We start from the raw sequence: 27,338 nt of genomic DNA, 5'->3' as shown, positions 1-27,338 counted from the left end.
CTTTTTCAAGTCATTTTCGATCTATGTCGAGTTCTTACGTTTGGAGTCCGGTACCATGGAAAATGATAATCCGCAATGGATGCGCGAGAAATCGCATGGTATTTCAAATTCTCCAAAGCGACACTCAAAATATTTACTTTACTACACGTATTCAATTCTAAGATACTTGTAAGAAAGGAGAAGAGAGATAGAGAAATAGAGAGAGGGATAAAGAGAGAGAGAGAGAGACAGACAGACAGACAGACAGACAGACAGACAGACAGACAGACAGAGATAGTGGGGATAAGGTAGAGCTCGAGCAATCGCCATAAGTCCTGTCGGTAGGATTACTACACGCTCTGACGGTGGATATTACGACTGATTGTGAGCGCACAATGGTAGTAATGTCTTATAATTTAGTAGTGGGTGCGGCTAGACGCTCAAGATTTCCGTTGCTGAATATCGAGTTCTTCCTATTCGAAGTCGCTTCTCAAGCGTATCCACTACTTGGGTCATCGAAAGAAGATGCTCGATGCAATAAATAAAATATTTATAAATGTACTCTTGACAGTACATTTCTATAAGAATCATTTCTTTAAGATCTCTTCGGGAGAAATTGATTTCCTGTTAAATATCAAGTCAAACTATTGTATTTTCTTCAGATATTTTTTCTACGCTCTGTCATCGAGCTAGATATCACGTGATAACAAATTGAAAGCAAGAATATACAAAGAAGAAGAAGATAGGTATAATGAAAAGAATGGAGAGAAAATAGATGGTTCTTTAGATGAATAGCAGCCCATTCAAACGTACAATGAAGGTGCAATGAACGTCCATTTGGAATCCGTGTTGCGCGTGCGTAGGCTTATCGGAATCTCATTTTGTCAGCTCCTCGCTTTCGCTCTTGTTAGTCCGAAGTGCACCAGGTGCTCCTGTTGCAGTGCGTGGGCGTGAATTTTGGGTAGCAGTCGAGTCGTCCTGGTATAGCCACCAAACCGCAACGTAAATAACTTTCGATAAGCTCGCCTGGTACAGGCTTCTGTTAGTAGGATGTCTTGTGTTTTACATAAAGATTGCCATTAGCGACTTATCTCGTATCCCTTGTGACAAATATTTTCTTGGCGTCTTATTTTCTTTCTCCCTTATTTGCTTATTTTCTAATTAGGAAGGTATTAATAAATATTACACACGCGCGATTAGATTATGATGTATATAATATGATTTATAATAGGTATAGACAAAAGGACGAAGATCAAGATATTTATCTAATATAAGTATCTAACATCTATCAGTAAATACATAAGTATTTATATATATATATATACATATATATGTGTTAAATAAGAAATAGGTGACGCGTTCAAACATTTCTCTGGTGAACGTTAAAACCTAAGTTCAAGGTTGACGAAACTGATATTTCCAGGAGGAAGAGAGAAGAAAAGGGGTGGGAAGGATAAAAGTAATAAAAGGTCAGTTTAGTCACGATTGATTACTTTTAAATGGCCGATGTTAACATTTGCCTCGAGGACAGTTCCTTCTTATTCAAGATAAAAAGAATTTTCGAACAATTCTCGAAGGACTTTGACAAAATGTCACTCCTGGAATATCAATTCCTTCTCTCCGATCTTTCTTGCGGAAGTTATGACGCAGCTTGGCGTCAAGCAGCGTATTAATAATTAACAGTCATCTACACGGATACACGTGTTGTTTTCGTGTAAAGAACGTCGGTCGGTAGAAAAACGAGAAAATTTAATTCTGTACAACGTTGCCACTTGGTTCAGTGCTAATTGAGCGTACTATGGAAAATAGGGAGGTTAAGTACTCGAGTGACCTCTGATGTCATCGACTCGTTTGGAGCGCGAATGTTCAGCTACATCTGCGTTAGCGCATTTCTACATACATAGATACCTAGATATATGCATGCACATAAATACATACACAGATACATATAAGCAGACTAGGCGAATGACGTCTTAAGGAAGTTTTGAAACTGAGAAAATTCCTAGACAGAGACACGAGCTTTGGCAGATAAGACGAGGAGAGGAAGCCCTTTGTGTTTCGCGTCAACGTGACATCGCCTATGCATAGCGTGTCCGTGCACTTTGACGAAAATAGAAGACGAGCCGAGTAATTCATCATCCCGACAGCGGCAGTTCTTCGTATTCGCTCATTCGAGGTGAGCTGCTCAAGCTGGTCGAGCTAAAGTCAAGCTTCAACGATAAAGGAAAAAAAAAGGGTAAAGCTCGGACAAAAAGTTCCGTAGCTCGATCACTGGCGCCTCGTCTCTAGAACTCGTCTTCATGTGACTCGATAAGAATATTTGTAGCAAAAGATCGCCGTTGATTCTGTCACATGATTAATTATGATTACATGCTAGAAGAAAAAGAATATTCTTCGAAGATAGATAAAATTGGGAGGAAATGAGAGAGAGAGAGAGAGAGAGAGAGAGAGAGAGAGAGAGAGAGAGAGAGAGAGAGANAAAGAATATTCTTCGAAGATAGATAAAATTGGGAGGAAATGAGAGAGAGAGAGAGAGAGAGAGAGAGAGAGAGAGAGAGAGAGAGAGAGAGAGAGGAAGAAAGAAAGAAAGAAAAAGAGAGAGGGGCTGAAACTTTGGCTCTATCCTAAGAAAACTTTCTCAAAGTTCGCAGAAATGATGGGCCAACAAAATTCCTAGCGATAAGCTCGAGCTCAGTTCCGTTATAACGGTTCAACCTCATCCCACCAGTTCTTCATTCGCATCCGCTTTTCTCTCCCATCATCATCTTCTCTCCTTCTTCAAGACCGGACATACGGTTACCATCGACCATCATTCATCATCCAGTACTTTTTGGTATGACCGACAAGTTCCGAGAATGCTGCCGCAATTATATTAAACATAAATCAGTTATAACGAGCGTATAAACGTAGTCATAATGTGGAATATACTTTTAACTGTTAGATAAACGTTTTCCATCCCCTTAACCGTAAATATTTTCATTTTCATATGGTTATCCAAAATTGATAAAGAACATTTGATCGCTTGTTCACTGTGTTAACCAATTGGAATGACTACATGTGCATATATGTATGTTACACGTACATAGAAATAAAATAGAATAAAATAAGAAGACAGGAAGACTTAGTATTCCGTGAGTCTATCGCGTGTCCTAGTAAGGCCGTTGCGATTAGTATACGGACGATAAAAGGGTGTTAGTAGAGAGAAAGCTCCTTATTAGGAGATACTCGTAAGAGATACGGCTGTAGCACTCGTTCGTTTCTCTTTCTCTTATTCTCTCTACTTTTCTTCCTTGCATCCATCTCTTTTTCTTCTTCTTGTGAGCGCTAAAGTCGAATGAAAATGTATGAGAGCGATATCTGCCGAGAGGAGAACCGAAGGAAAGAAGAGAAGAACGTATGAGATACGATCCTGCACTCTTCTCTCAATGCATCCTATCGTATCGCTAGTGTGTTGCAACTACAGCCTGGATCGAGTGGGAATGAAAGGAAAGAGAAAAAGAGAAAGAGAGAGAGAGGAAGACAAAAAATTAATGGGAGGAAAAAAATATTGAGAGTGAATTTCTCTCATCTTCTTTATCTTCACTATAGCTATAAAATAAAATACATCTCAGAGATTAGAATATTAATCGAATACGTTCGATCGTTGGTAGTTCGTGGCATGGAATTCAAACGTTCAAAATGTATTCGTAGCATTTCGTCTATTTATCATAATAAGAGTTTTCTAACGACTCTATCGGTACAGATGCTCTAATGAAAAAAAAGATCAAGATATGTATATATAGTCGAAGTAGAAATGTATATTATTAATATATACAGGGTAAGTCACGGAACATGACGTTTCAGAATAACTCGTAAAATATAAATTCTATGAAAAAATGTTTTTTGCATAGTTAAACTAAGTTAGGGGGCACATGTAATGATAAAAAGAAATTTTTTTAAGGTCATTTTTTTGGAGATATCAATTTCATCGTTATTTTTTTAAATGGAATGCATAATTTTTTTTCTAGATTTTGATAAAGCATTAAATTCTGGATAAAAACTATGATACTATGTAGGGCCTGAGATATTTGGCTAAGATATTTACAAATAAATTTTTATTATCACAAGTGTTTGAAGTGTTCTCCATTACAATCGATGCACTTTCGTAATCTTCTTATCAAAGAACGTGTGACGTTTTCAAGCGTTTCTACAATTATTGCCGCACATGCATTAATAATACGTTCTTGCAAATCTTCCACCGTTATTGGTTACTCGTGATAAACCTCGTTTTTTAATGATCCACAAAGAAAATAATCTAATGAAGTTCGGTCTGGCGAGCGAGCTGGCCATTCAATGTTACTGCCACGTCCAATCCAGCAGTTGAGAAAAGTCTATTTAATATTTGTCGTGCTTGATGGGTCTAATGTGCAGGGTAGCCGTCATGTTGATACCACATTGACAAACATTTTTGTAGCGACACCTCTTCTAATAAATTTTTTAGCGTTTCAGACAAAAAAGTGGAGTATTTTCGACTTGTTAACGAACCATTAATGAAGTGAGGTTCAACGATTTGGTGACCAATTATGCCACACCAGACATTCAAGCTCTATTGGTGTTGATGGTCTGTTTCACGCATCCAGTGAGGATTTTTTCTATCCCAATAGTGCATATTTTTTAAATTTACATCTCCGCGATTTATGAATTAATTGTGAACAAAATCATGATTACAGACCTGTTGAATTAGCAATTTAATGCTGAATAACTTATTTGTGAATATCTTAATAATTATTCATTTTAGGCCTTACATAATATCATAGTTTTTTATGCAGAATTTAATGCTTTATCAGAATCCCCCCAAAAATTAGAAATTTCATTTAAAAAAATATCGATGACCTTGATATCATAAAAAAATGATCTTAGAAAAAAGTTTTGTTTACTATTACATTTGCCTCCTATTTTAGTTTAATTATACAGGAAACATTTTTTCATAGAATGTATATTTTACAAGTTGTTTTGAAAAGTCACGTTCCATGACTCACCCTGTATACATCTATGGTAATAAAGATCGGTATCTTTAAACGGCAGACCGCGTGCGAGAACTTCCACGGAAAAGAACATTCCGATAGCACTTTTCCTTTACTAACCAATAACGTCAAATCAATTTAATAATCACTTACTAAAGATTATTCATTGCTTCTCTCTCAAATATTTGCAACATCATTTGACTCGTTAAGAGAAATTTGACTTTCGTAAAGCGCGCTTCTTATCATATGACGAATCTCAAAAAAGATTGCTTTTTTATTACAGTTAACGAATTTTTTTTATGTATTAGCATATATTTTACATATTTTATTATAGTTAGTAACTGTCTACTTATAGTTGCATTCTCCCATGCCTCTTCTATACGTGCATACATGGTCCTCTCGGCTTTTTATATCTCTTTTTTTGCATTCATATATGATGTTTCTGTAAACAATTTAATCCATTTGTAATAATTTTAAACGATTGATTCCAAGACGTGTTTTAAAAATGCGTCTTTATTCGTTCATGTATTTCTATGGGAAACTTCCTCGTTCTTCATTTTTTTTTTCAACGCACGAATCTTTACTTTCTTACCATTAGTGTTATCGAAATCTCTCATTTTTAGGCATATTACGAGAACGCTCGATATTTATCCCTAATCAGATTAAGCTCACTAGAATAAGGAAAAATTATCCTGGACTGTTTGTTTATCCTCTACCTGATTAGACCGGATGTCCCCACGGCCATTCAACTAGTAACATTCCTTTATATTTTTATCGCTAATACACATACATATGTACATACATGAATACTGTGAACGCATACTATCCTATAATTTCTTACAATAAAGAGAATAAGGAGCAATCGATCTTTGAGGTTTACACTTATTGCAGTTGTATGGGAAGTATTGTGTGTGTTGCTCGTTGAATTTTGCATTGATCAAGCTTTAAGTTATCCAAATAAATAATCGTAGTATCACTCCTTTTTCTTACAATAATTGATTACATTAGAATAACTAGTAATGTCGTGTTAAGTGTCTCAAGTTAAATTTGTGATTCGTTCTCGTTATGTTATTTTATCGAACGCTACATATACTGACTATCTTTAAGGTAAAGATAAAAAAATTATTTAAATTATTTCACTATAGTATCAATTACTACTGTTAATGGAAATTTGCAATTACATGCGTCACAAAATTGCGGCAATTTAGATTCGATTACGACTGGATTTTTATAATGTTTTCTCTCTCTCTTAATTACGAGAAGTATTTTCTTTGTTTTTTCTTTCTTTATTTCGTCGTATCAGACTGTATTGTTTTATATTTTATATTCACGGATGATCTTAATGAAATTCAATGTATTCAAAGCGATAGAAGATATTGCAGGCGCCAAGTTTATATAGCGTAAAACAGCCAATCAGCTTATAGAAAGAAAAGATAGAAATAACAAGAAATTCTTTGGCTTGTTTGAAATCGCCTCGAATTGTTATCGAAGGAAAAACGAAAACTCGTGCGTGATTCTACGGACATGGATAATCTACTATCCGCCAGGAATTCAGGAGAAGTTCCCAACGTGTTTACACGTTCATTGAATGCGCTTTTATGCGCACTTTAAACCACTTGGAAGAGAACACGAGCGGTGTTGTAGTGTGAATAGACTATCCATGCTTATTACAAAACATCTGTTTTTCTTCGTTCTATAAAATGATACTTTATAACGTTGTTTTCACCTTATACCTTATTAATACTTACAACAACCTTGATAAATGATCCTCTAAGAATTGTATGAAGTTGACTTGATTTTTTCTAAATGTCAATTAATTCTTTTGCTTTTTCTTTCGCAAAGTCAATCAATTCGGCTTTTAAGAAAGTCGATTCTCGTACATCTCGATCGATCACGATCGATCAACGATGACATTCGTTCTCTCGGACGTATTTATCGGCGTTTCATAGAGACGTAAAATCCACGCGATCGTGAGCTTCGTTCGAGACATTGATGAAATCACGAAAGGTACCTTCCTCATTTTAGAAACGGTAAAGGCCAAGGATTATTGAATAGCATGTTCTTGGCTATCGTTAGCCACAATCAGGTTTTACAGGCCGGATTGTAGAAGCACAAGCGGTATCATACTTTCGATGATATTTACGAGCCGCAGAGAGATACGCCTGGCGGAACGATTATTTCTACCGGTGGCACACGAGGAAGAAGATAAAGAAAAAATATAAGCAAGAAGAAGAGTCCTTTGGCTTAACCAACGTGTTGGTTTTTTATTATTTCTATATTATTATCCATTTTGAAAACGATCTCCGTTTGAAATCTATTCGAAAAATAATCCTCTAATATAACAATTTTACTTATTGTTATGTTATTCCAATATAAAATTAACGTACGAACTTAACACGATCGTATAATGTATTATAAAATTGGAATAATATGTTAATGGAAAATTATCGATAAAAAAGTTGACATCGAAGAGGAAATTTTATCGACGAGGATGGTAGTACGACGTCCTCAGTCGTTTCGATCGGCAAAGCTTGCCGAAGGAGGATGCGGAAGCACGGATTGCTGCTTGGTCGCTGCCTCTTACCCGACCGTGTTTCTGCGTGAGAGAAGAAACCGAATAGCATTGTTCTCCCTCTCGCGAGTGGACGGTGACGTACGTCCACCGAGCGCTCATTATGTTCCCGTTACCCCACCACCTACCTCCTCACCAACTAGTATTCTCCGAAAGGCTGTCGCGAGTATTTCTTTGTGTCGTTGTTTACACATTATTTTACTTTGCCAGATGTATCGATTTTTATCAACTCATCTAGATTTCTTTTTATTATTATTTTGTCCTCCTTATTTCAGATATTTCACATTTTCTCTCACGTATGCCGAACATTTCATTATTACTGAATTATCTAATTAGAAAATAAATCTCGATTGTTGTAAAAATAAATAATATTTTATTTCCTTTACATTACAGAAATCAAAAATTCGATCATGAAGAAGGTTAATCACACGGCGATGCTACTTTTCTATTGAATATTAAAGAAAAATTAGTTTTAACTACTTATATTTGTTCAAACAATGAAAAAGGTAATTATCGTTGTAGAATAAAAATAAAGAAAAATAAAAAAAGGAAAAATATCGTTTGAAGAAAGTAAAAAAAAAAAAAAGGGGGGGGAGAAGAAATAGATAAATAGAAGACTAGTGAAAGAGTTTAACGGCATGGCACAACGCAACGTTCCCGTTAAGTAGTTCGCTTTTCTGGCTTCCTCGATAGAGCACAAACACTGACCGAATGAGAAACTCCGGCGTTGGCTCCACCGACTTCCCACGGCTGTTGACATGTTTTGTGTTCATTAGTCGACTCTTGGGGCTGCAGAAGCAACGGTCGTTGCATAGCTTCGTGCTACGGAGAAGGACGCGCTCCCTCGCACGCTTCAACGAGAACCCCACTCTTTGTCTTCGCACGTATTACGCATCTACGAGAAGTATTTTAGAGACCGAGTCAGAAAAGCTTTTAACCGCAGCGTGAGAAGAGTCCGAATTACGTTAGTTCGCTTTCTCTCTCTCTCTCTCTCTCTCTCTCTCTTCTTGCATAAGGAATAATAGTATTAATAGTCTTCTTTGCATTTCATTTCTCGTTGCCACCCATTGTCCGCTCTTTCTCTCCGCTTTAGTATGTAACTATCTATGTGTACTTCTACTTACTTGGACAGGTGGACAGGTAAAAGAAGACGAACATGGAAAGAAGGAAAGTTGTAATTGATTTGAAATCAACGCGTCTGTAGTCAAGTAAAGATAAACGATCTGCGGACGGTTCTGAGAATCGACCTTTTACCAAACGTTTCGTCTCCAATGAAGGAGAACTACTTTCTCTCTCTCTCTCTCTCTCTCTCTCTCTCTCTTTCTCTCTTTCTCTCTCTCTCTCTCTCTCTCTCTCTCTCTCTNTCTCTCTCTCTCTCTCTCTCTCTCTCTCTCTCTCTCTCTCTCTATTTCTTTTTCTCCATCGTTAATCGCTTGATAAATAATCAGTAATAGTATATTTCCCGAAGAAACGAATAAGAATATTACGAACATTCTATCGTTAATCATTTATCACTCATCGAATATAATATTCGCATTTGAAGAAAATCACGTAGAATAGTTCAATTCCTCGATTAGATTTATTGGAAGCAGTCTTAAGTTTCGCGTTATTTTTACGGATAGATAAATCCTTATGAAGTACTCGTTAAAAGACATAAAATGTTCATCCTTCTTCTCCCTCTTCTCACACTTTCTTTCATTCTCGTTCGTCGTCCATTAAATTCTCATTTAATGTTCCGACATATTTTAGGAAAACGACAAGTAGATGAGAAAGCTTGATTTTTATTCTTTCAACAGCGTCCAGCATTTGTAATGAAAACATCGAAGCAAAGAGCTGTAGACTAGGTCCATTAAATACTTGCATCTTCCATTCGAAGCGCAATTATTAATTTTTACACTTACCATATCTCTATAGCGACCATATGCGCGCTCATCTCGAGATAACTCATGATGCACGAGTTAAAACCTTTCGATGTTCGTATTTTCTTGGCAGAGAATTATCGCGCTTATAAAAAGGCACGTTGCCAGCTTCTCCGATTTCTTTTCTTGACTTTTTCATATTGTTTTTTTTTTACTCCTTCCGCAAACCAATCGACTCGCAATAAGTAGGTAGGTAGGTATATACGTTATAAATTCCATGTCGTAGCATGGAAAAATAAATCGGTTGAATTATTTATTACCTTATTAAGGCCGGTTAAATCAAACAAATAAGGCACAATCAAATCGTGCTCTTTAAAGAGCACGTCGCATTGCGATATATCGAATACGTGATGTGTACCATGAAACACACTGTCACACATGAATATGCAGTACATATTGCATGTATACTGAAAAGAAGGAAAAAAAAAGTGAAATAGGGAGACAGACAGATAATAGCCATATGTCGATAACTATAATACGTAAGCTATTCTCTCCCTCTCTCTCTTTTTCTTTCTCTTTTTATTTCTTTCTTGAGTAAGCTTTAAAATTGTTACGATGTTTAACGATTATCATCACTTTTCTGCTTCTTCACGATGCCTCTTGCTGATGTATCTATTTTGTAGAGATTGTATTTCAAATAAATCACATGAATGTGATGTGAATGAAGGACACATTACTTCGTTCGTCGCGAAGTGATGACAAAAAGTTGTTAGAGATGATATTAATGTGAGATCGAATGACGACGACTCTTCGTTGCAAAGACTCCTTGAGAGAAACGATCATCGGAATCAACGAAGGATTGCTGTCAAGAGAACTACCTATAGATATACAACGCGGCCCACCGTGTTCTCATCTCGTTGTAACGTCGTGATTGCATTTGTATGGATCTGATCGGCCTAAGAACAGAAGGAAGAAAAGTTAAGAGAGATCAGGAGGATAGAATGAAGGAAGGGATCATCACGATACATCCTCGTAGAACCGCACCTACGCGCGCATCCAACAAGCCGGATTACCTTCTCTAGGAAGCTGCATCCTCCGTACAATTGGAATCATTATAAATTCATCCTTGATCCTTCTATTTCTTCTCTTTCTTCCATCGTCGTGCTCAACAAGATCCAAGATCGTTTCTACGAGTCGACTCACGAGGTCCTGCATTTCGTCACGTCTCTTTAAACTTTGTCAGCTAGATAATAAAATATCTAGTAGTATTTGGATTTTTTTCTCTTTTTCATTTTTACCCCTTTATTCTAAATTATTTAATATCAAAGATTTATTTTATGTATTTGGAATTTTTTAACAATGTTTTCTATATCAAGTTAGATCCAAATAAAATTTTACTTAGTTGTTTTTTAAGTTACGACGGAAAGTATAAGCTTCATAATAAATGCAGAAATATTAAGTTTCGAACGAGTAAAAAGAAGATAAGGAACACAAAAAGAAGTTAAAAATACTAGATTAAAATGGACATGAGAAGAATGGGATAAAGAAGGAGTAAGAATTGTATCCAAAGCATATTTTTGCATTTTGTTAAACGATTGATAATTCAATCCAACCCCAAAGGAATAATTTATATTATATTGTGATACATTAATTGTATTATAAAACATTTCACATAATCTAACGTAATGCGAACGCTTAAAATATTACTTCGATAAGTAAAAGTACAATAATGTTCTTTTTAAATATTAGCCGTCCGTAATGCTTGACGGGTAATTATACTTATTAAGTATAAAAATATAACGGTTAAGCTGTTAGCTCGCTCGTCATCTCAAGTGGCCCATCGAGATGTCTATGAAAAAAAAAATAAATAAATAAAATAAAATAATATAAAATAGAATAAAATAAAATAAAAATAAAACTAATCTTGATTGAGTTGATTTCGCAAAAAGCATTCTTAAGAATTGATCGCGGTAGGGTGTACCATTAGGATTCTTATTATTATCGTCGGATTATAAGTAGACACATCGTACATAACTAATAATGGGTTATTACTCATTGGCAATGGGTAGATTAATCTTTCCAGACAAGACTACTCGATAGACTTTCGATCTAGTAAATGTCGTAGAGACGAGGCAAATTCTCATACACCGGCAGCGACTTTTAATGGCGCAATATCGTGGAAATCGGTTTGCGATGCGATACATTCGAAGTTACTATCGAATAAGTTGCTATCGCGAACGACGATATGGAAGGACGATATGAAACACGACGTCGAATTTTCTTTTTATAAGGGATGTTAAGTTGCACGTACGTATATAGGTAACGGTACGAAGAACGATACGGCTTTGACGCGATCCTTCCTACGTCCACTCTCGGTTCGTCGATAAATCACTGTATTTTGCGACAACGCCATGCGCGCATCCTGCGCGAGAGCAAGGAAATTATGGTACTTTTACCATTCTCACAACGTCCCGTACCATTCCCGCAATCATCGATCGACCGTGACTAATTTCATTCTATCGGCTCTATTAGATGGTAACGCTTCGAATCGACCAAGTTCCCTACGATAAATCTTCCGATCTCTTCAGACATCTCGCCAGATCCTTTCTCGTTTGAGACGAGAGAAATCGCGTCGATGTAAGAAACATCATTGAACTTCTCCTTATGTTTATATTATGTTGAATAATTTCAAAAAGGAGAAATTACATCTAATAACGAACCCACTTATCTTCACGACCAAGTAAATCGTTTATTTCTTAACACCATCTTGAGTTCTTTGTATATTACGATCGTTTGCGAATTAACAATAGCTTCCATTTCCGGCTCGATAGGAGTCCCAATATTGAATGGTGTTTGTCGTTAGCGAGAAAAGCTACAGAGGTATACGTAGGCTGCTTGATGATGGATCGTACGTCGGCGTGGTTAACATTACGTGGGTACAAAGCGTTGATATCTTTCAACGGGGAATCTACATTCCTAGATCCTCGCGATGTCGCCATACCCGTGCCGTTGAGAGTGACTCTTGGGAAACGTAATTCGCTAGCGGGTACAAATGTCCCGTGATTCATGTGTCACGTGCACCGTTTGCAGCTTCATCGTGGAATCACCGACTGCAGGAACGAACAACTACGACTACGAACGTGTATGTTTGCTGTACATACATGTATGCATGCATACATTGAACACAGCAACCTATGAACATAGCTATGTTTCTTAGTTTCCTCGCGTGCTTTGCTTTCCGCAGCTTTCCAAGAATTCTTCCATTGTCGTTCCTCCGTTCCCCAATCCCGGAAACGACTTAGCAATTTCGCTGCTTGTCTTGACGACAACAGCAAACGATGTACAGTGAAGGGCTAAATAAAGAGACAGTCAGCCTACCAATTTTACCAAACGTATTCAAGATTCTTGAATCAGACGGTCGGTGCGAGAAAAGACGAAAATATTAGTTTTCGCAAAAGTAGTAGCAAGGAACGTCTTTCAGAAGTAAAGGGTCATTAACGGCATTTAAATGCGCAGAACGTTCGTAGCACGACGCTCCCGTCGACTAACGAGCCGGCGGAAGAGTTACGAGTGGCTGCTGCTCTGTTTACGTTTATGGTATCAACGACATCACTTACCAACGGAGGAAATGTTCGCTATTAGCGCGGGATTACCCGTTCGCATGGCAGCAACACGCTAATCCCTATGATTTCTTTCCCCTCATCTCGCCTTGCTATCTCTTCCATATCCTTTTCTTCTTGTCTCTATCGTTCTCCTTCTTTCAAAGCTAAGGCACGCGCATCTTTAAGTCGATCCGTCCACTTTCCTTCTTGTTCGAGTTTACTTATGTATACGTGTACACGTACTCTCGCAGTCCTCAAGGCTAAAGTTTTCTTTCCTTTGAACTACCTTCTGGACTTAGCCTTGAAACTAACGCGTCGAGTAGTATCGCATGTCCCTCCAACTCCCTCTTTTAGTTACGTCCCGATACCACCAGAATATTTTCTCTTCTTACTCGCGGCCTCCCGCTGCCATCGCTTTTTCTTCCAGGTATCCTCGCGCACATCCTCCGTTCGTGATTACCGTAATTTTCTTCGACGCTACGTCACGTTGCACCTACTACTACTACTACCACTACTGCTACTACTACCTTTTCTTCCCGTCCTGCCCGGATCCGTTGGGAGAAATTAGTTCCACGTACGCTACTCTTTCTCTCATCTTTCTTCCACTCTACACCACTCGATCCTCTTTTCCTCTTCTATATCCTATTCCTTCTTTTCCCCGTGAAGATTCGTCGCGTAGAAAGACCGTGCCACGTCGATGCGGGCTGGAATCGAATCATCCGAGGAATCCATCTTTCTTTCTTCGTCGCTCCCTCGATTCAAGCTCGATTTCCTCTCTTATTACCGGTTTTACAAAACGCAACGAGCAATACGCGCCCGTCTCTGGGGTAAATGCCGCTGCCTTAGTTCTACGGTCAAAGCCTCCGAGTCTCTAGCGTGCAACGAGTTCCTCGAAGAGAGTCGATTAAGCGGAATCCGAATTGATGGATAACACCGAGCTGTACAAATGGAAGCCGTACCAAGAAGTATCTTTTTGTAATTACTCCGGTAGAGCCACTAGTCACTTCGTACTCCACTCGATTCCCTATAAGAGAACTACGTTCGCATGCGTTCTCTCTTTCTCTTGCCTTTCCTAGATCCTTTGTAAAATCTTTCCACCTTTTTTTTCCATTTCTTTTCCTTCTTCTTTTGAATTACGCGTCGTCTTCGAGGCCGCTTTGTTTCTACCGCTGGAAAACGCTTTGTCCATTAGCCATGCGATTGTGGAAGCCATAAATCCCTAGAGGCAAATTAAATGACAAGTCTGTACGCGAGAAAAAGAGAAAGAGAAAGAGTAAGAAAGAAAAAGGGAATGAAAGAGAGAAGCGTGTAGTTCGAAAGGATTCTCGTTAAGACTCACATCTCGATTCTATCCTTCTTTCGATTCTTCTTCTTCTTAAGCTTACTACGCGCTAAGACGTTCACGGAGCATTTCCGTTAGTGCCGCGTCACGATTTCACTCCCTGCTTATAATTTTCAATTATCCTCTCGTCGAGTACGACGAAATCGTATTTCATCAGCAGCAACCTCGGTTACGATGGAGGAGGTTCGTTCGTTCGTTCGTTCGTTCGTTCGTTCGTTCGTTCGTTCGTTCGTTCGTTCCTACGTTCCTTCGTTCTACTCGCACGGGTGCTCGTGACATCGCGATTGCATTCGCGATTTCTTGCGACTCGACTACGATCGGTAAGGTAATGTAACGAGTGTCATTAAGCGACATTCACTTAATTCAATTATTATGGTAGCCGTAGTTCGCTCAGGACTCACTCATTCTCTCTCTTTCTATCTGTCTTTTTTCACTTCGCCCTTTTTTCCTCCGCTCGCCCTCTCTCTAGCGTGCGGCATAAATTCTGCAATCGCGATTAAAGCCAAGACCTGACTAATGCGCCAAGGAATTATTCTATTAGAGCGAAGGTACATTAGAGAGCCGTTCTTAGAAAAGTACCAGAGTACAGCGAGTTCAGCCGCGGCTAATAGGATGCCCATTAGATACGCGGAGAAAGAGAGAAAGTAGAGGGAAGGCATTCGCGGCACACGGCGAGTGCCCATAAATAAGACTGCGAGGGCCAACAAGACGATAATGCTCGCGGGGGTGCTATGGGACTAACGTTAATTCGCTACGGTGCATCTACCAACCAAGAGCTGTCCTCGTTGCTTCGAGGGGGGTAACGTCGAATCTCACTCTCTTCTTCTTCTTCTTCTTCTTATTCTTCTTCTTCTTCTTCTTCTTCTTCTTCTTCTCTCTGGCAGTGATCACCTGTGAGGTATATTAATAAGAAAATATATATATATATTTTTTTTTTGTAAATATAATCCTTAATACCGTTTAATTAATAATTTTAATTATATCTAATTAAACAAGGAACTTGTCTCAGTAATTTCTTTTCTTTTTTTAAATTATGGGCACGTTTCAGTCGTTCAGCATTTAGATTAGAAATTTTTTCATTCTCTTTAAGAAAAATGGTCTATAAATTTTCTCTAGCAAAGAAGCAAAGGGCGTTGAGAAAGTGAGACGACCGGTGGGGGTAAGCAAATAACGGCAATTTGTGTCGGCTTGAGTGCTAGGAAGAGGGTAAGAAGGAGGAAAAGGAGAAAAAAAAGGAGGAGAAGGAGACATCGGCCTATAGACAACGAGCTATCTCCCTGTGACGTTAACTCGGACCACGATATTATCGTTTAGCAAACGCTCGAGGTAAACCACGACCTTCGAACTTTGTTTTTTTCGAAAATATTTTACGAAGTAACATTGTCACGCTGTCACATTGTTGTGGTTTTTTACTTGGAATAAATTATGGTTTTTAAGTAAATTGTTTTTTTAGAAACTCTACAACTTAAACGCTAATAATTACATCTTCTGAAATAAATATTGGTCGAATATTCTCTGAACAAAATTTCGCAGAGAACCTTTGGATTACAATTTCGTTTCAGGTTTCTCTTTATCCATTTTTTTCACTTGGCCGCGATAATGAATATTAGGATTATCAAATCCGGTGATTGTGATGTCGGTCATAGTTTAGTTAGATGACCGCAAATAAATAAATCCGATCTAGCTTACGCGTTAATAAGAAATCGATCGTTTTCTTTCCTAATGGAAACCTATAGATAAGATCGTGCAGATAAATGGAATTGATTTATATGTACGTAGGTGGTAAAAAGGGAACGTGCGTGTATCTACATGTAGTATAATGTATCGAGCCGTTCAGTTTTCGAGGGATACATTTACAATGTAAATATATTTCAACGATAATGATGGTTCACTTAGATCTCCCGTTTGTTCGATACTTACAGTAAGCAGAAACCTATTTACGGATATACGTTGATGCTATTTATAATCTAAATATAGATATATCAAGCATTTGATATATATTGAATATATTTATTATCGAGAAATAACATTTTTGAAATTTGCAAAATTGAAAAACATGTAGCACGGATAGGTCATCCATAGATAAAAGAAGAACGGCTCACCTTTAAAATGTCGCTAATTAAAAAGATTACAGAACTATACGGTGAGTATGAATCAGACTCGAAGCACGCGACGTGGTCGCGTGTCATAGCGAGACTTTCCATCTAGTACGCGACTCATCGCATGCGTGAAATCAAGGAGTGGTCACGCGTTGTCTCTCCGCCCGTCCATCTGTTCTATTCCACCTCTTATCCTTCCTTTTCTGTCGTTTTCTCGCGTCACGACTTCTATCTCTCTTTTCCTATCTCTCTCTCTCTCTCACTCCCTATCTTCTTTCCTATCCATTTAGCAAATTGATTCCATAACGCAACCTGAACGAATATACGAGCATGTTGCTAATGCTTTAAACGTCGGGTTACCGGTGCACGCATGGCCTGTCCGGCATCGGATAAATTTTGCGGAAGACCACCCTCGTCAAAACGAACGCAGAAACAGAGAGAAAGGAAGAGAGAGAGAGAGAGAGAGAGAGAGAGAGAGAGAGAGAGAGAGAGAGAGAGAGAGAGAGAGAAGAAAAATACAAAAAAACGAAAGAAGATAAACGAGAATAGGGCGAAAATCATTCACGTTAAAAGAAATATTTTGTTTGCGTGATCTTCGAAGCGACACGAAGAGTCTTCCAATGTACTCATATGTATATATGTATATATATATGTACATGTATATGTATATTTACTATAGCTGAAAGAGAAAGAAAGATTCTCGTGGGCGAACGATAAAGATGTGTACGCGAAAGGATTTCATAATTAGCTGATGTGAGAGGGAAGTGTATTTTACTTGGCGACCGATTCGCAGCTGCCTTCGACGCTGGCAGCGTGTGCGAGCCGATTAAATCGATCGATGTGGTAATTAAGTGGCGATTAACGAAGTCTCTCCACGATCGTCCTACCTCTTCGCGATTCCATCGACATACGTGTATCATATGTGCGCGAGCGCGCGTCTATGTGTAAGAATATATGTATGCGACTTGAGTGTGTATTCGTATTTACGTAGGTATATGTGAAAAAAAAGTACGAGTCTTCCGTAAAAGAGCTTTTAATTAAAAATATCCACTATACGTGCGTAGCCTTTAACTCAAGCGAATTAATTCGATTTCTGAGAGTTGCTTTTTGCAGAAACTCGACTTCTCTCGAATATAGAGTTACCTATCGAAAGTTTATTTCGTAAGTTTACGACGAAGTCGAAAATTCTTTACCAAAAGTAAGTTTTTTCTCTCCCGTTCTCGTACATAATTATTGTTGTTATTACAATAAAAAGAAATTACCAAAAGAACGATGTGTTAGACCGAAGATAATTCTTATTCGTAACGCTTAGTCAGCGAAATGCATGTAACGTCGACGAAAAAAAAATGTAAGATAATTATTGAGAATGAAAACGGTGCTAAATAATTGATCGTCAAGATTAATACGAATCGTCGCTTTGCCATCATACTGAACAACAAGATCTTTTTATTCCTTTTTCTTTTTCTTTACTTTCTCTCTCTCTCTCTCTCTCTCTCTCTCTCTCTCTCTCTCTTTTTCTTTCTTTCTTTTATTTTTCTGCGATGAACATTATAAAAATAACGTTTCTTTCTTTAACTCAGATACCTATTTTCTTCGTAAAGTGTTTGGAGCTCGCGTGAAAAAGCGCACGTTAGAGCCTTCGAAATTTTTATCACCAAGACCAGACTGTATAATTATTGAACAAACGACTCGGTCAGACGTCTCAGAAATACACTTTTCCTACCGAGTTGGCAAAGATATTGCAAACACGAATCGACTGACGAACAAAACTTTGTATTTTATTTCTCAAGGAATGGTATTTTTCAATTCCAGAATGAAGAAAAAAAAATATGCATGTGTAATAAAAAATTGCTTAAATTATATTAGGATCATAAAGTTTGATTAGTGATCGAAATGATAATCGTATATTCACTATAAACGCATTAGCACGCAAGGCGTCACGATTAGATTTTGAAACCTTTCGCTTTTACGATCGCCATTTGATCCATCCGGCGTTTTATTATCCGCCGGTGCGAAAGATTGCGTAATCCTTTTTCCATCGCGTTTCTCGACGATTACTTTCAAAATTCGCGAAGCGTAAAAGAAGGGGGCCCGAAGGCGCAAAAGCGACTCTGCTTCTCGAAGACATCGTAGGCGTTTGATGATTTTTACATCTCTCTTCGATTCACTAAGCAGCTCGAACGAGACGAGAGGAAGTTCTATGAAAGTGATTCATAGAAACTCGACGTAGTAATTAATGACCGTTTCACGGTGGAATCGTTCGTTACGTGGGCGGTCGAAGGTAGGATATTTTCTCGATCGATATTACTCGCACGCGCAAACACTACCGATGTAAAGCCGAAGGAATCGATTCGATCTGCATCGCTAATCGATTTATTTACGCGACTAAAAATTCTAATAATACGAAAGAAAATGAAGGAACATATCGTCGAACATACGAACGAATAATTTCCTACAAATCATTGAAGCATCAAATTAATAATGAGAAAAAACACATAAAGTAACCAACTCTTTGGTATTATTTTATTTGCAGAATGGATCGTTAATTACTCGGAAACGTGATAATTGTATTCCACGCGATGGTAGCCAAGCTATCGGAAACCTCAAACTTAATTACCTACATCGAATGAGTTACAAGAAGTAAAGATGGTAGGTTATCAGTGAATTTTAATTTTCAAAAGGCCGCAATGCTCGATCGCGAAGTTCGATAGCCGATATGAAAGCGCAAGGGGCGGAGTTATCCTTCTCTTTTTATCTTTATCTTATTCATCGTCCCGATGATGTAGCTTTATTCATTCACCCGATCACTCGACAGAGTTCTTTACTTATGTTGCTCGAAGAACAATTTATTACATCGATAGCGGAGACTATCTTAACATCGCATACATATTTCCTTATTCAAGAGGCACGTAAGAGAGGCAGCTCTTTCAAACAAGAAGATAAAGGTAATTGTAGGTTTTCAGATTACTTCGACAAGAAAGCAGATTTGCCACTTTTTAGATACGGTCAACGATTTAATAATAAATCGTTTAAATTTCCATATCCCAAGTGACGTCATCGAAGTTGACCAAATTTTCAAGAATCCCAAAAACTATACACTCCTTTGAAGGATTTTCAAGAGAAATCCCAACTTTTCTGCATCTTCTCTTTCTTCTTTTTACTTTTTCTCGATCATTTCTCTTCTTCTTCTTACGAGATGCTCTTACGCGTAAAAGGCGTTCTCTGCTCCTTTTTGTTAGGGGCCCAAGAAACGGGCCCTCCGGTACACGAGGCCATTAATATTATTACCGAGCGAGAGCGTGTAGGTATCATTATCGCGGAAGATGAAGAAAAGGAGGAACAGAAGATGGAGAGTGGAGTGAACAAGAAGAAGGAGGAGGAGGAAGCCATGGTGGCCCTGATGCATGTTCCTACGTACCCTTCCGCCCCCTTTTCTCTACCTTCTTCTCACGAGGAGGCTCCTCGATTACGCGGGCATTCGAAATTTTCAAGACTCTTCCGACAGCACTGGGAATCGCTCTCGAAATTGATGTAGCTCGACCACGCGATGTTACTTCGACTTCGGTGGTGTAATGCTTTACGTGCTCGAGCTGCTCGATTTTTATCGCCTTCTCCTAACTTACATTCTACAATATATCTCCGTTCTTTCTTTTTTTCTTCTTTTATTTCTTATTTTATTCTTTTTTCCTTGCTCACTTGCTATCCCTCATCATCGAGCAATTTTCATACGATAGAAATACACAATTTGTAATAGTTCCAAATTCATCAACTCCATTTTTCTCCATTTTTTAGCTTATATAGTAGTTACATTGATGTAACTGATGAGTTTAATAATATGTTCATTTACCTGTTGCAATTATTAAAACATTTCCTTTTGTCTTCGTTCAATTTAAATTTATTTTTATAATCTATCGACCATCGCTATTTCGACGTATAACTGATAAAGAAAAGCGATTCGATGAACACTGAGAATCGTTCCTTTTGGTCTTGGATCTTTGATCGCTACGATACACTGTGTATCGTATCGTACGAGTGCACGCAAATAGATGGCATCAAAGTGAGTGACAGGAAAAAAAAGGGACAAGAAAAAAATGTGAGATGACAAGTATCGACGTCGTAAAAGCGACAAGCGTGTCGACGTCGCACATATCACTGAAGAGAGAAACGAAACAGAAAGAAAAATAGAGAAGAAAGAGAGAGAGAGAGAGAGAGAGAGAGAGAGAGAGAGAGAGAGAGAAAGAGAATGAGAAAGGAGAGAAAACCTTTCGGTTTATTGCCAATCATGATGTGACCCGTATTAACCCTCTCAAGTTCCCTTATATCTCGAGAAGGGAAAAAAGAGGTGAATTCGATAATGTATCCCTTCGAATCCTCTCGCATTACGATCTTCTAAGAATTGAATAAATCACCTGACATCGATATATATGTATATAATATTATTATCTTAACGCGATATCCTCTTCTATGTCGAATAGATAAATATCCGAAAGAATAAGAGAATCTTCTTTAAAGATTATCGCACGGTTAGTCGCAATGCATTAGCTGCGTTTAATAGTTCGAGTCAAAGAGAAAGATAGAAAGAAAGAAAGATTTACGGTACCTATCATAAAAATTCGCTTTTACTTCGCGTCATCTTGAATAGCATAATTATGAAAGAACATACTTGATATTGATAAGAGAAGAGGGTGGCGGATATATACGATGGTAGAAATATAAGGATCGCTGGTTCAGTTCTTAACGTCTAATCTGCTCACAATTCTCATTTGTTACAGGCTCACGTGCAGCGAATCTTATTTTCTCAGCGAGTGCCTATATGCTCCTTTCGAAGATCTTGAGGATGTTCGTGAGGTCACTCTACACACGATAACCATTGGCTCTTTCATCGAAGATCCTGGGAAGGTGAGTGGTTATAACGTCAGCTTCGACCTACCGTTATGTAAACATTTTCTTTTTACGCTCGAATGAGCTTTCTCAAGTGAAATCGTTTCTCCTTGTGTAAAACGTTGTCCACCTATCTAGTCTATGTCTGTGTATAAGTATGTATATATGTATATACGTTTAGTGTATTTCTCCCTTGTGTATTCCATCGTCCAGCTATGAGCATTACAAAATCAAACGACGTCAGGAATAATAATGACGTTTGTCTGAAGAAAATGTACCATCCATGTAGCATTGGCCAGACGAATCTAATCTTCGACAGGTACCTTCTACGATTGGAATAGAAATAACACACGGACTCATACGTCGATCAACTATGTTTTGTATTTGTTTCATGTTAAAATTCTTCTCGACGTCGGCTTCTTTTTTGTCTTGTAGTAATCAAACGATCATCCTGATAACATAGCACCCGATGATAACCACGAGTAAATGCATTAGTGTTTCACTTCAAAAGACATAATGAACCGAAACTTATTCGTTGATGCGTGTAAACAGGATTTCTAATTGGCCGATCAAGAGAGTCCTTGTGTTTAAAAGAGAGTCCTCTCGTTTCTCCATCAGCGTTCGCCAACGTTCTCCAACGCTTACAACTTTATACAAGCGGCGCACAGTAAAAGAGGTCGATAGCGAAATAAATAAAAAGACGGCTAATTGCATGGCCGGTTCGCTGTTGGTTCATTCGTCGACCTTTCTTATCTTACATGGACGTCGATTAAAATTACGTACGACTACGAATGTGTGGTAGCCATTTAATCACCACCAACATCACCACTACATGTAAAAGCTACGGTAGTGCAGCAATAGCATCTCAAACGGTGCCAGGGCCGGCCCTCTCCTCGGCTCGCTAATTAAATGCAACAGCTAATTAGATAACTGATAAGAGGTTATAGGGACCTCTAAGAGGTTCCCCGTATTTTTGGTTCCTTACCCTTTTTTCTACGGCCTTTTAACTCTTTTATTTTTTTTCTCTTCCTCTCTTTCTCTCTCCTTTTCTCTTTGTTTCTATTTCGTTCGATTTCGATAGAATAAAATTCGAAACTTATCTTAAATTCCTTGAGAGTGACCGTGAAAATTCAAAGGTTTCCTTTCAGACAGCTTAGTCGAAGAGATAGACAAAAATCCAATTAATGACCCGCGTTTTAAATATACCCCCGAGTGCATGGGTTGTTCCATGAAGCTCTAAGACTCATCATTTGATCGACAAGATGTCTTTTTATTTTTCTACAATACCTTTTTTCCCCAATGTTTGCACTGGTTTCCATTAGCTAGTCGAAAAACTGGTTCACATTTTGCTTCTCACGTCTTATTACTTGGCGGAGGGATATCTTGTTACTTTATTTATATATTAATAGCCTTGGTTAGTTTTAATTACTTGTCGTTCCTAAGTGATTTATGAGTTACCAACTGAATGTTCACTCATGAATGTTAACTGCTGATCTGGTTTCTAATAGCTACCGTTTCGTTTTAAATGTAAAATTTTCCAAAGATCATGGTTAAATAGGCTATTGGAAATTGAGAAGACATCGTTCATGTCAAATCGATAGGAAAAAACTTGTTGTTAACAATAACGACAATGTCTCTTCAAAGAGTGCAAAACCGTTTGAAAAGAAAGAGACAATGTCGTTACTGTTTTAATACTTGAGTAGTCTCGATCACCATGACAAATTGTCAGAAGCTTGAAGTGATCGAAGGACGTTGTCAGAAGAAACAACGACTATGTTACCATAAGATTGTTGTTCCAAGGCTATCGCGAGCAGACTCGAATAATGGTCATGGTGGTGGCGACTGTGATGATCGGACAATTCCTAGACACGGCAGCGAGCATAAATTATTCAGACGACGTAGCAAAAGCGATTAATTTTATTGGCCAACGTCCCGGATATGGCTCGTCTGTACCTGTCACCGTCGCTTTGTTGCAACGTCGTAGTATCCTACTATGCTCTCCGTTCCACGATTATGCGCCAGACCAAGCTCTAACACCTTATTAACGTTGGTGGTTACGCGAATGCCGGCCGCAGGAAAGTTGCGCAAAATCGTTTACGCGTGAAGAGCTTTCCATCGTTCGTCGAGCCACCTAACGTTCCTTTAACCATTAAATTACCGAACCTCCTCTTCTCCCCTTTTTTTTACTCTTCTCATATTGTCTTATTCTTTCTCCTTACTGGCACGCAGATACCACACCATCGGTGCATTCATATTAACTTGACCTTTAATTGTGTATATATTAGCGTTACGTACATACTTATAAATAAGAATTTTCTCTAACCGTCCTCTAGTCACTCGAGTAAAAGTAAACAAGCAAAAGGAGTAGGTGCAACTCGCTTACTGCAATGGGATTTAAAGAGATATATAGCAAGAAAAGTTTCAAGCTAGTGGTGTGTATTCCCAGATGACAGAAGAGACGCGTTCCTCGCGTGAGTAACATTAGCCTCTTTCTTTCCCTCTACTCCCTAAGTCGGTATGACAAAATGGCGAATATACAAGGAAACTCAACTTTCCCAAGCTGGATTCTGGAGGCGAATTCTTAGCGATTCTAAAAAGTCAACGGTCGGGAGATGCTCGCCGGTGGCCATAGATAGAGCGTTGAGTGCGACATCGTCCCGCTCTCAACTCTCGATGGTTTCCCGGTAACCACGGGGTCAACACTCACATCGAGACATGTTTGGACGAAGAGAAAACCGGGCAAAGAGAGAAGAAACTTAACGGCTCCAGACCTTGGCCAAACGTATTTACCGCCGAGCTTCTTTCCTCTTCATAGGAATACGAAAGAATCGGAAAAATAATCCAAAAGGCACGATTGTTTTTTGGCTCAGAAACTATCATCTTTATATATTATTACCTGATACGTTAACAAATATATATAAATAAGAATAACATTAGATTATATCTAATGTTGGTAATATGAAAAGTTACTTGACACACACGTGCACTCCGGATATTGATATCAATTTCTATTAATGAAAAATAAGAAGACTGTATGAATGTATATGAAACTTGTTCTTTCGTCGATTAGCAGCCGGTAACGATGAAGAAGAAGCGTGTCATACTCGTCGAGCATCCACCGTTACGAGACGCCGCACCGCTCAGAGTTGTGATCTTAATGCGCACAGACTTCTCATCCGTCATGTAGATAGCCTAAGAGGTAGTCTCTCGGACCAGCTCGTCCGTGCACACATACTTACTTCCTCGTCGTAGACACGGGCAAAGAACGGAAAAGACAACCTGTCGTTATATCTTTCTTTCTCCTCTTCTCTTCCGTCTCCTCCATCTCCTCCTTCTCCTTTTCCTCCTCATTCTTCCTACTACTCTTCCTTCCCATCTTCTCTTGTCTCTTCTTTTTCTTCTTTATCGTTTTTTGCTCTTCTTCCTCTCTTTCTTCTTTGGTTCTCCGGACGCGTCGTGACTGTCGTACTTAAGAACCGGGGACAGGAATCACGCGACTTCGAAGCGAGACTAAAATTAAGTGTCGGGATAATAAGCATGAATGAACCGGCTGTTAGACAGGTATTCGGTTACTACGGCCTTCGAGAGCATAGGTCAGCACCACTGTCAGCGATTTTACACCGAGTTACTATCGTCTCTGTGTGTCTCTCTTGCTGAATCATCTTCCAACGAAGCCTTTAGACGAGCCCGGATACGTCTTCGATGCGAATCGCTGCAGTAGCCTTCCGATTTAAATGACTCTTTCTAATCATGATACGTCTTCTTCATTTCATCTTGTAATACGAAACTATTTATTATAATACATTTGATCAATGACGTTCGCGTATAATATAGCAATTATCTATGATAAGAGTAATTCAATTTTTGTATTGAGAACAAATATATTACGTAAAATGTATCTTATACTTAAAATCACGAAATACATAAATATATATATAAATAAATATAGAAATAACCATTTATGTGCATAATTTTCTTGACGGTCAGCGCGTCAAATAGAGAAACATGAGAAAATTAAGGAACGTCTACTTCTTCCTTCCTTCGACTCGAAAGTTTATTCAAAGAGAGGAGTGGTTCGGGTTGGGTCTTATCGACGATGATGCAAGGTATCTAAAGATACGCATCTTCGTCGTCTTTGGCATCTCTTCTTCTTAGGTAAGAGTAAAAAATAGCCTCAGGCTCTCTCGTTAGTTTCTTATCCGGATGGTCCTGAGAAAGAAAGAGAAAGAGGAATAGAAAGATACAAACATATGCACCGACATAAAGACGCCGTCTTCTCAAAGAACGTTTTCCCATTGAACCTTAACGTTAGCTGCGATTCTTGTTTATACGTCTATCGCTAACTTAATGATGCTGTATCGATTTGGATATAACACGACAGTAATCGATGTCATAAGTTAGCACAAGCGAATAGCAAAGAGGCGGTGGTATATCTACTTACTATATACCTATATCCACGTATGGTTCATCTAATAGAACTTTACACTAGGATACTTTAGCATATCAGATCGTGCTCGTATCGTTACGTTACAAGTAACGAACAGCTAAATATCATTTGATTATCAGACATGTGTTGCATAATAATTCTGTATAATTTATTGTCGGTCCGATCCAACGGCTTCTATTTACTAGAATAATTTATTTTATGAGAGAGAGTTTACCTTGTCAAATATGTAAACTTATTCTAATGATAGGAATATGCGGTTATCAGAGTATAATAAAGAACAAAAAAGTCGATTTTAATCCAAGACTAGTAACAAAATAAGAAGAAGAAGAGTTTTTTTTAATTATTAAATCCTTTATTATAATAATAATTATAAAATTACAACTGACCGCGAGAAAATTAATTAGATTTTCAGGAAAAATTATAAGAGCAGCGTTTATCTCTTTTCTTTCTTTTCTGTTTATGTTATCGCTATCCATCTATTTTTTAAAGCGTGAAATAATCGTATTTCATCATTTTAATATCACAAATAACGATATTAACTCGCGATAGGATGCTATCGCGGAAATACACTTTGCGCAGAATACAAATGAAAATGTACATGTTTTCAGATAAAAGATTATAGCGTATATAAGCAAGTATAGGTTTGGGTTGTATCTCCCACGAAGCTCGGGCTCTATCTATAACATAAATACCAAGAGAGAAATATGTCTCGTCTAGGCGGGCTATCGCAAGAGGAATAATCTCCAATTACGATATCTCCTTTTCACGTCCACCTGCGGACTCGCGGATAGCAGCTCGTAAGGTAGGCGCAAGAAGTAGCAGAACGGAAGCACGAGAGAGCCATTTACTTAGCGATCGAGAGAGTAGCTTACTTCCGAACGCAGGAATGTGCTCGTACATTTTATACCGAGTGCCCGAACCGTATTTATTTTTAAAATAATTCCTATTCGTGGGAAATAAATTATCTGGTATTATTCGAGAGAATTCGATGTTGTTAGAGCTTATGGTAGAAGTAGCTATGTATATATTTCTGTTCGGTCGGTCGATTTCATTCGTTAACAATTTAACAGTTTAACCTACGATAATGATCTTTTCTCTCACATTCACGTTGGTTTCTTTGAAATAAGTTTTGCATTTAATCGAGAAGTTGCCTTATAACAAGATACAGCATCAATTGATTACAGAGATCATATTTGCGGTAATAATACTTTGAAATACTTAACTTGTATTTTCTAGATCAACGAAGAAAATAGGTACTTTCTTTTAGAGCGGAAACATTTAGCACTTTACCACGTAGCAAAAAGAGAATTACAAATCTTAATTTACATCGATAGTCGAAGATTATTGTAAGTATACGTAAGGAGGAATACCAGTTCTTTAATTGGATAATAAAAATCTGTCGTTGAATTTTTTATAAAAGGTGTTCTCTGTTTTAAGCTTGTACTAGTGCCATCGACGCATTTCATAACCATTCGTATCTCGATTTAATATATATCGATAAAAAAAAGTATATGCGTGATCAGAGAGCCGGAAAATCAAGTCACTTACCATACT

The 27,338-nt window shown here is 38.1% G+C and overlaps 1 protein-coding gene across 1 annotated transcript in view; it reads left to right on the top strand.

Moving 5' to 3' along the window:
* Positions 1 to 27,338, top strand: part of LOC106784821 (UPF0489 protein C5orf22 homolog) — a 435,726-nt gene that overhangs the window by 244,188 nt on the left and 164,200 nt on the right. The window contains exon 4 of the mRNA XM_014744760.1: positions 21,229 to 21,355. Coding sequence (XP_014600246.1) covers positions 21,229 to 21,355 — 127 coding nt within the window. The remainder of the gene's footprint in view (positions 1 to 21,228; positions 21,356 to 27,338) is intronic.

The sequence above is a fragment of the Polistes canadensis genome, unplaced genomic scaffold (assembly GCF_001313835.1).
Source record: "Polistes canadensis isolate GaletaPanama2010 unplaced genomic scaffold, ASM131383v1 scaffold_41, whole genome shotgun sequence".
NCBI lineage: Eukaryota > Metazoa > Arthropoda > Insecta > Hymenoptera > Vespidae > Polistes > Polistes canadensis.
This window is presented reverse-complemented; position numbering and strand designations above follow the sequence as displayed.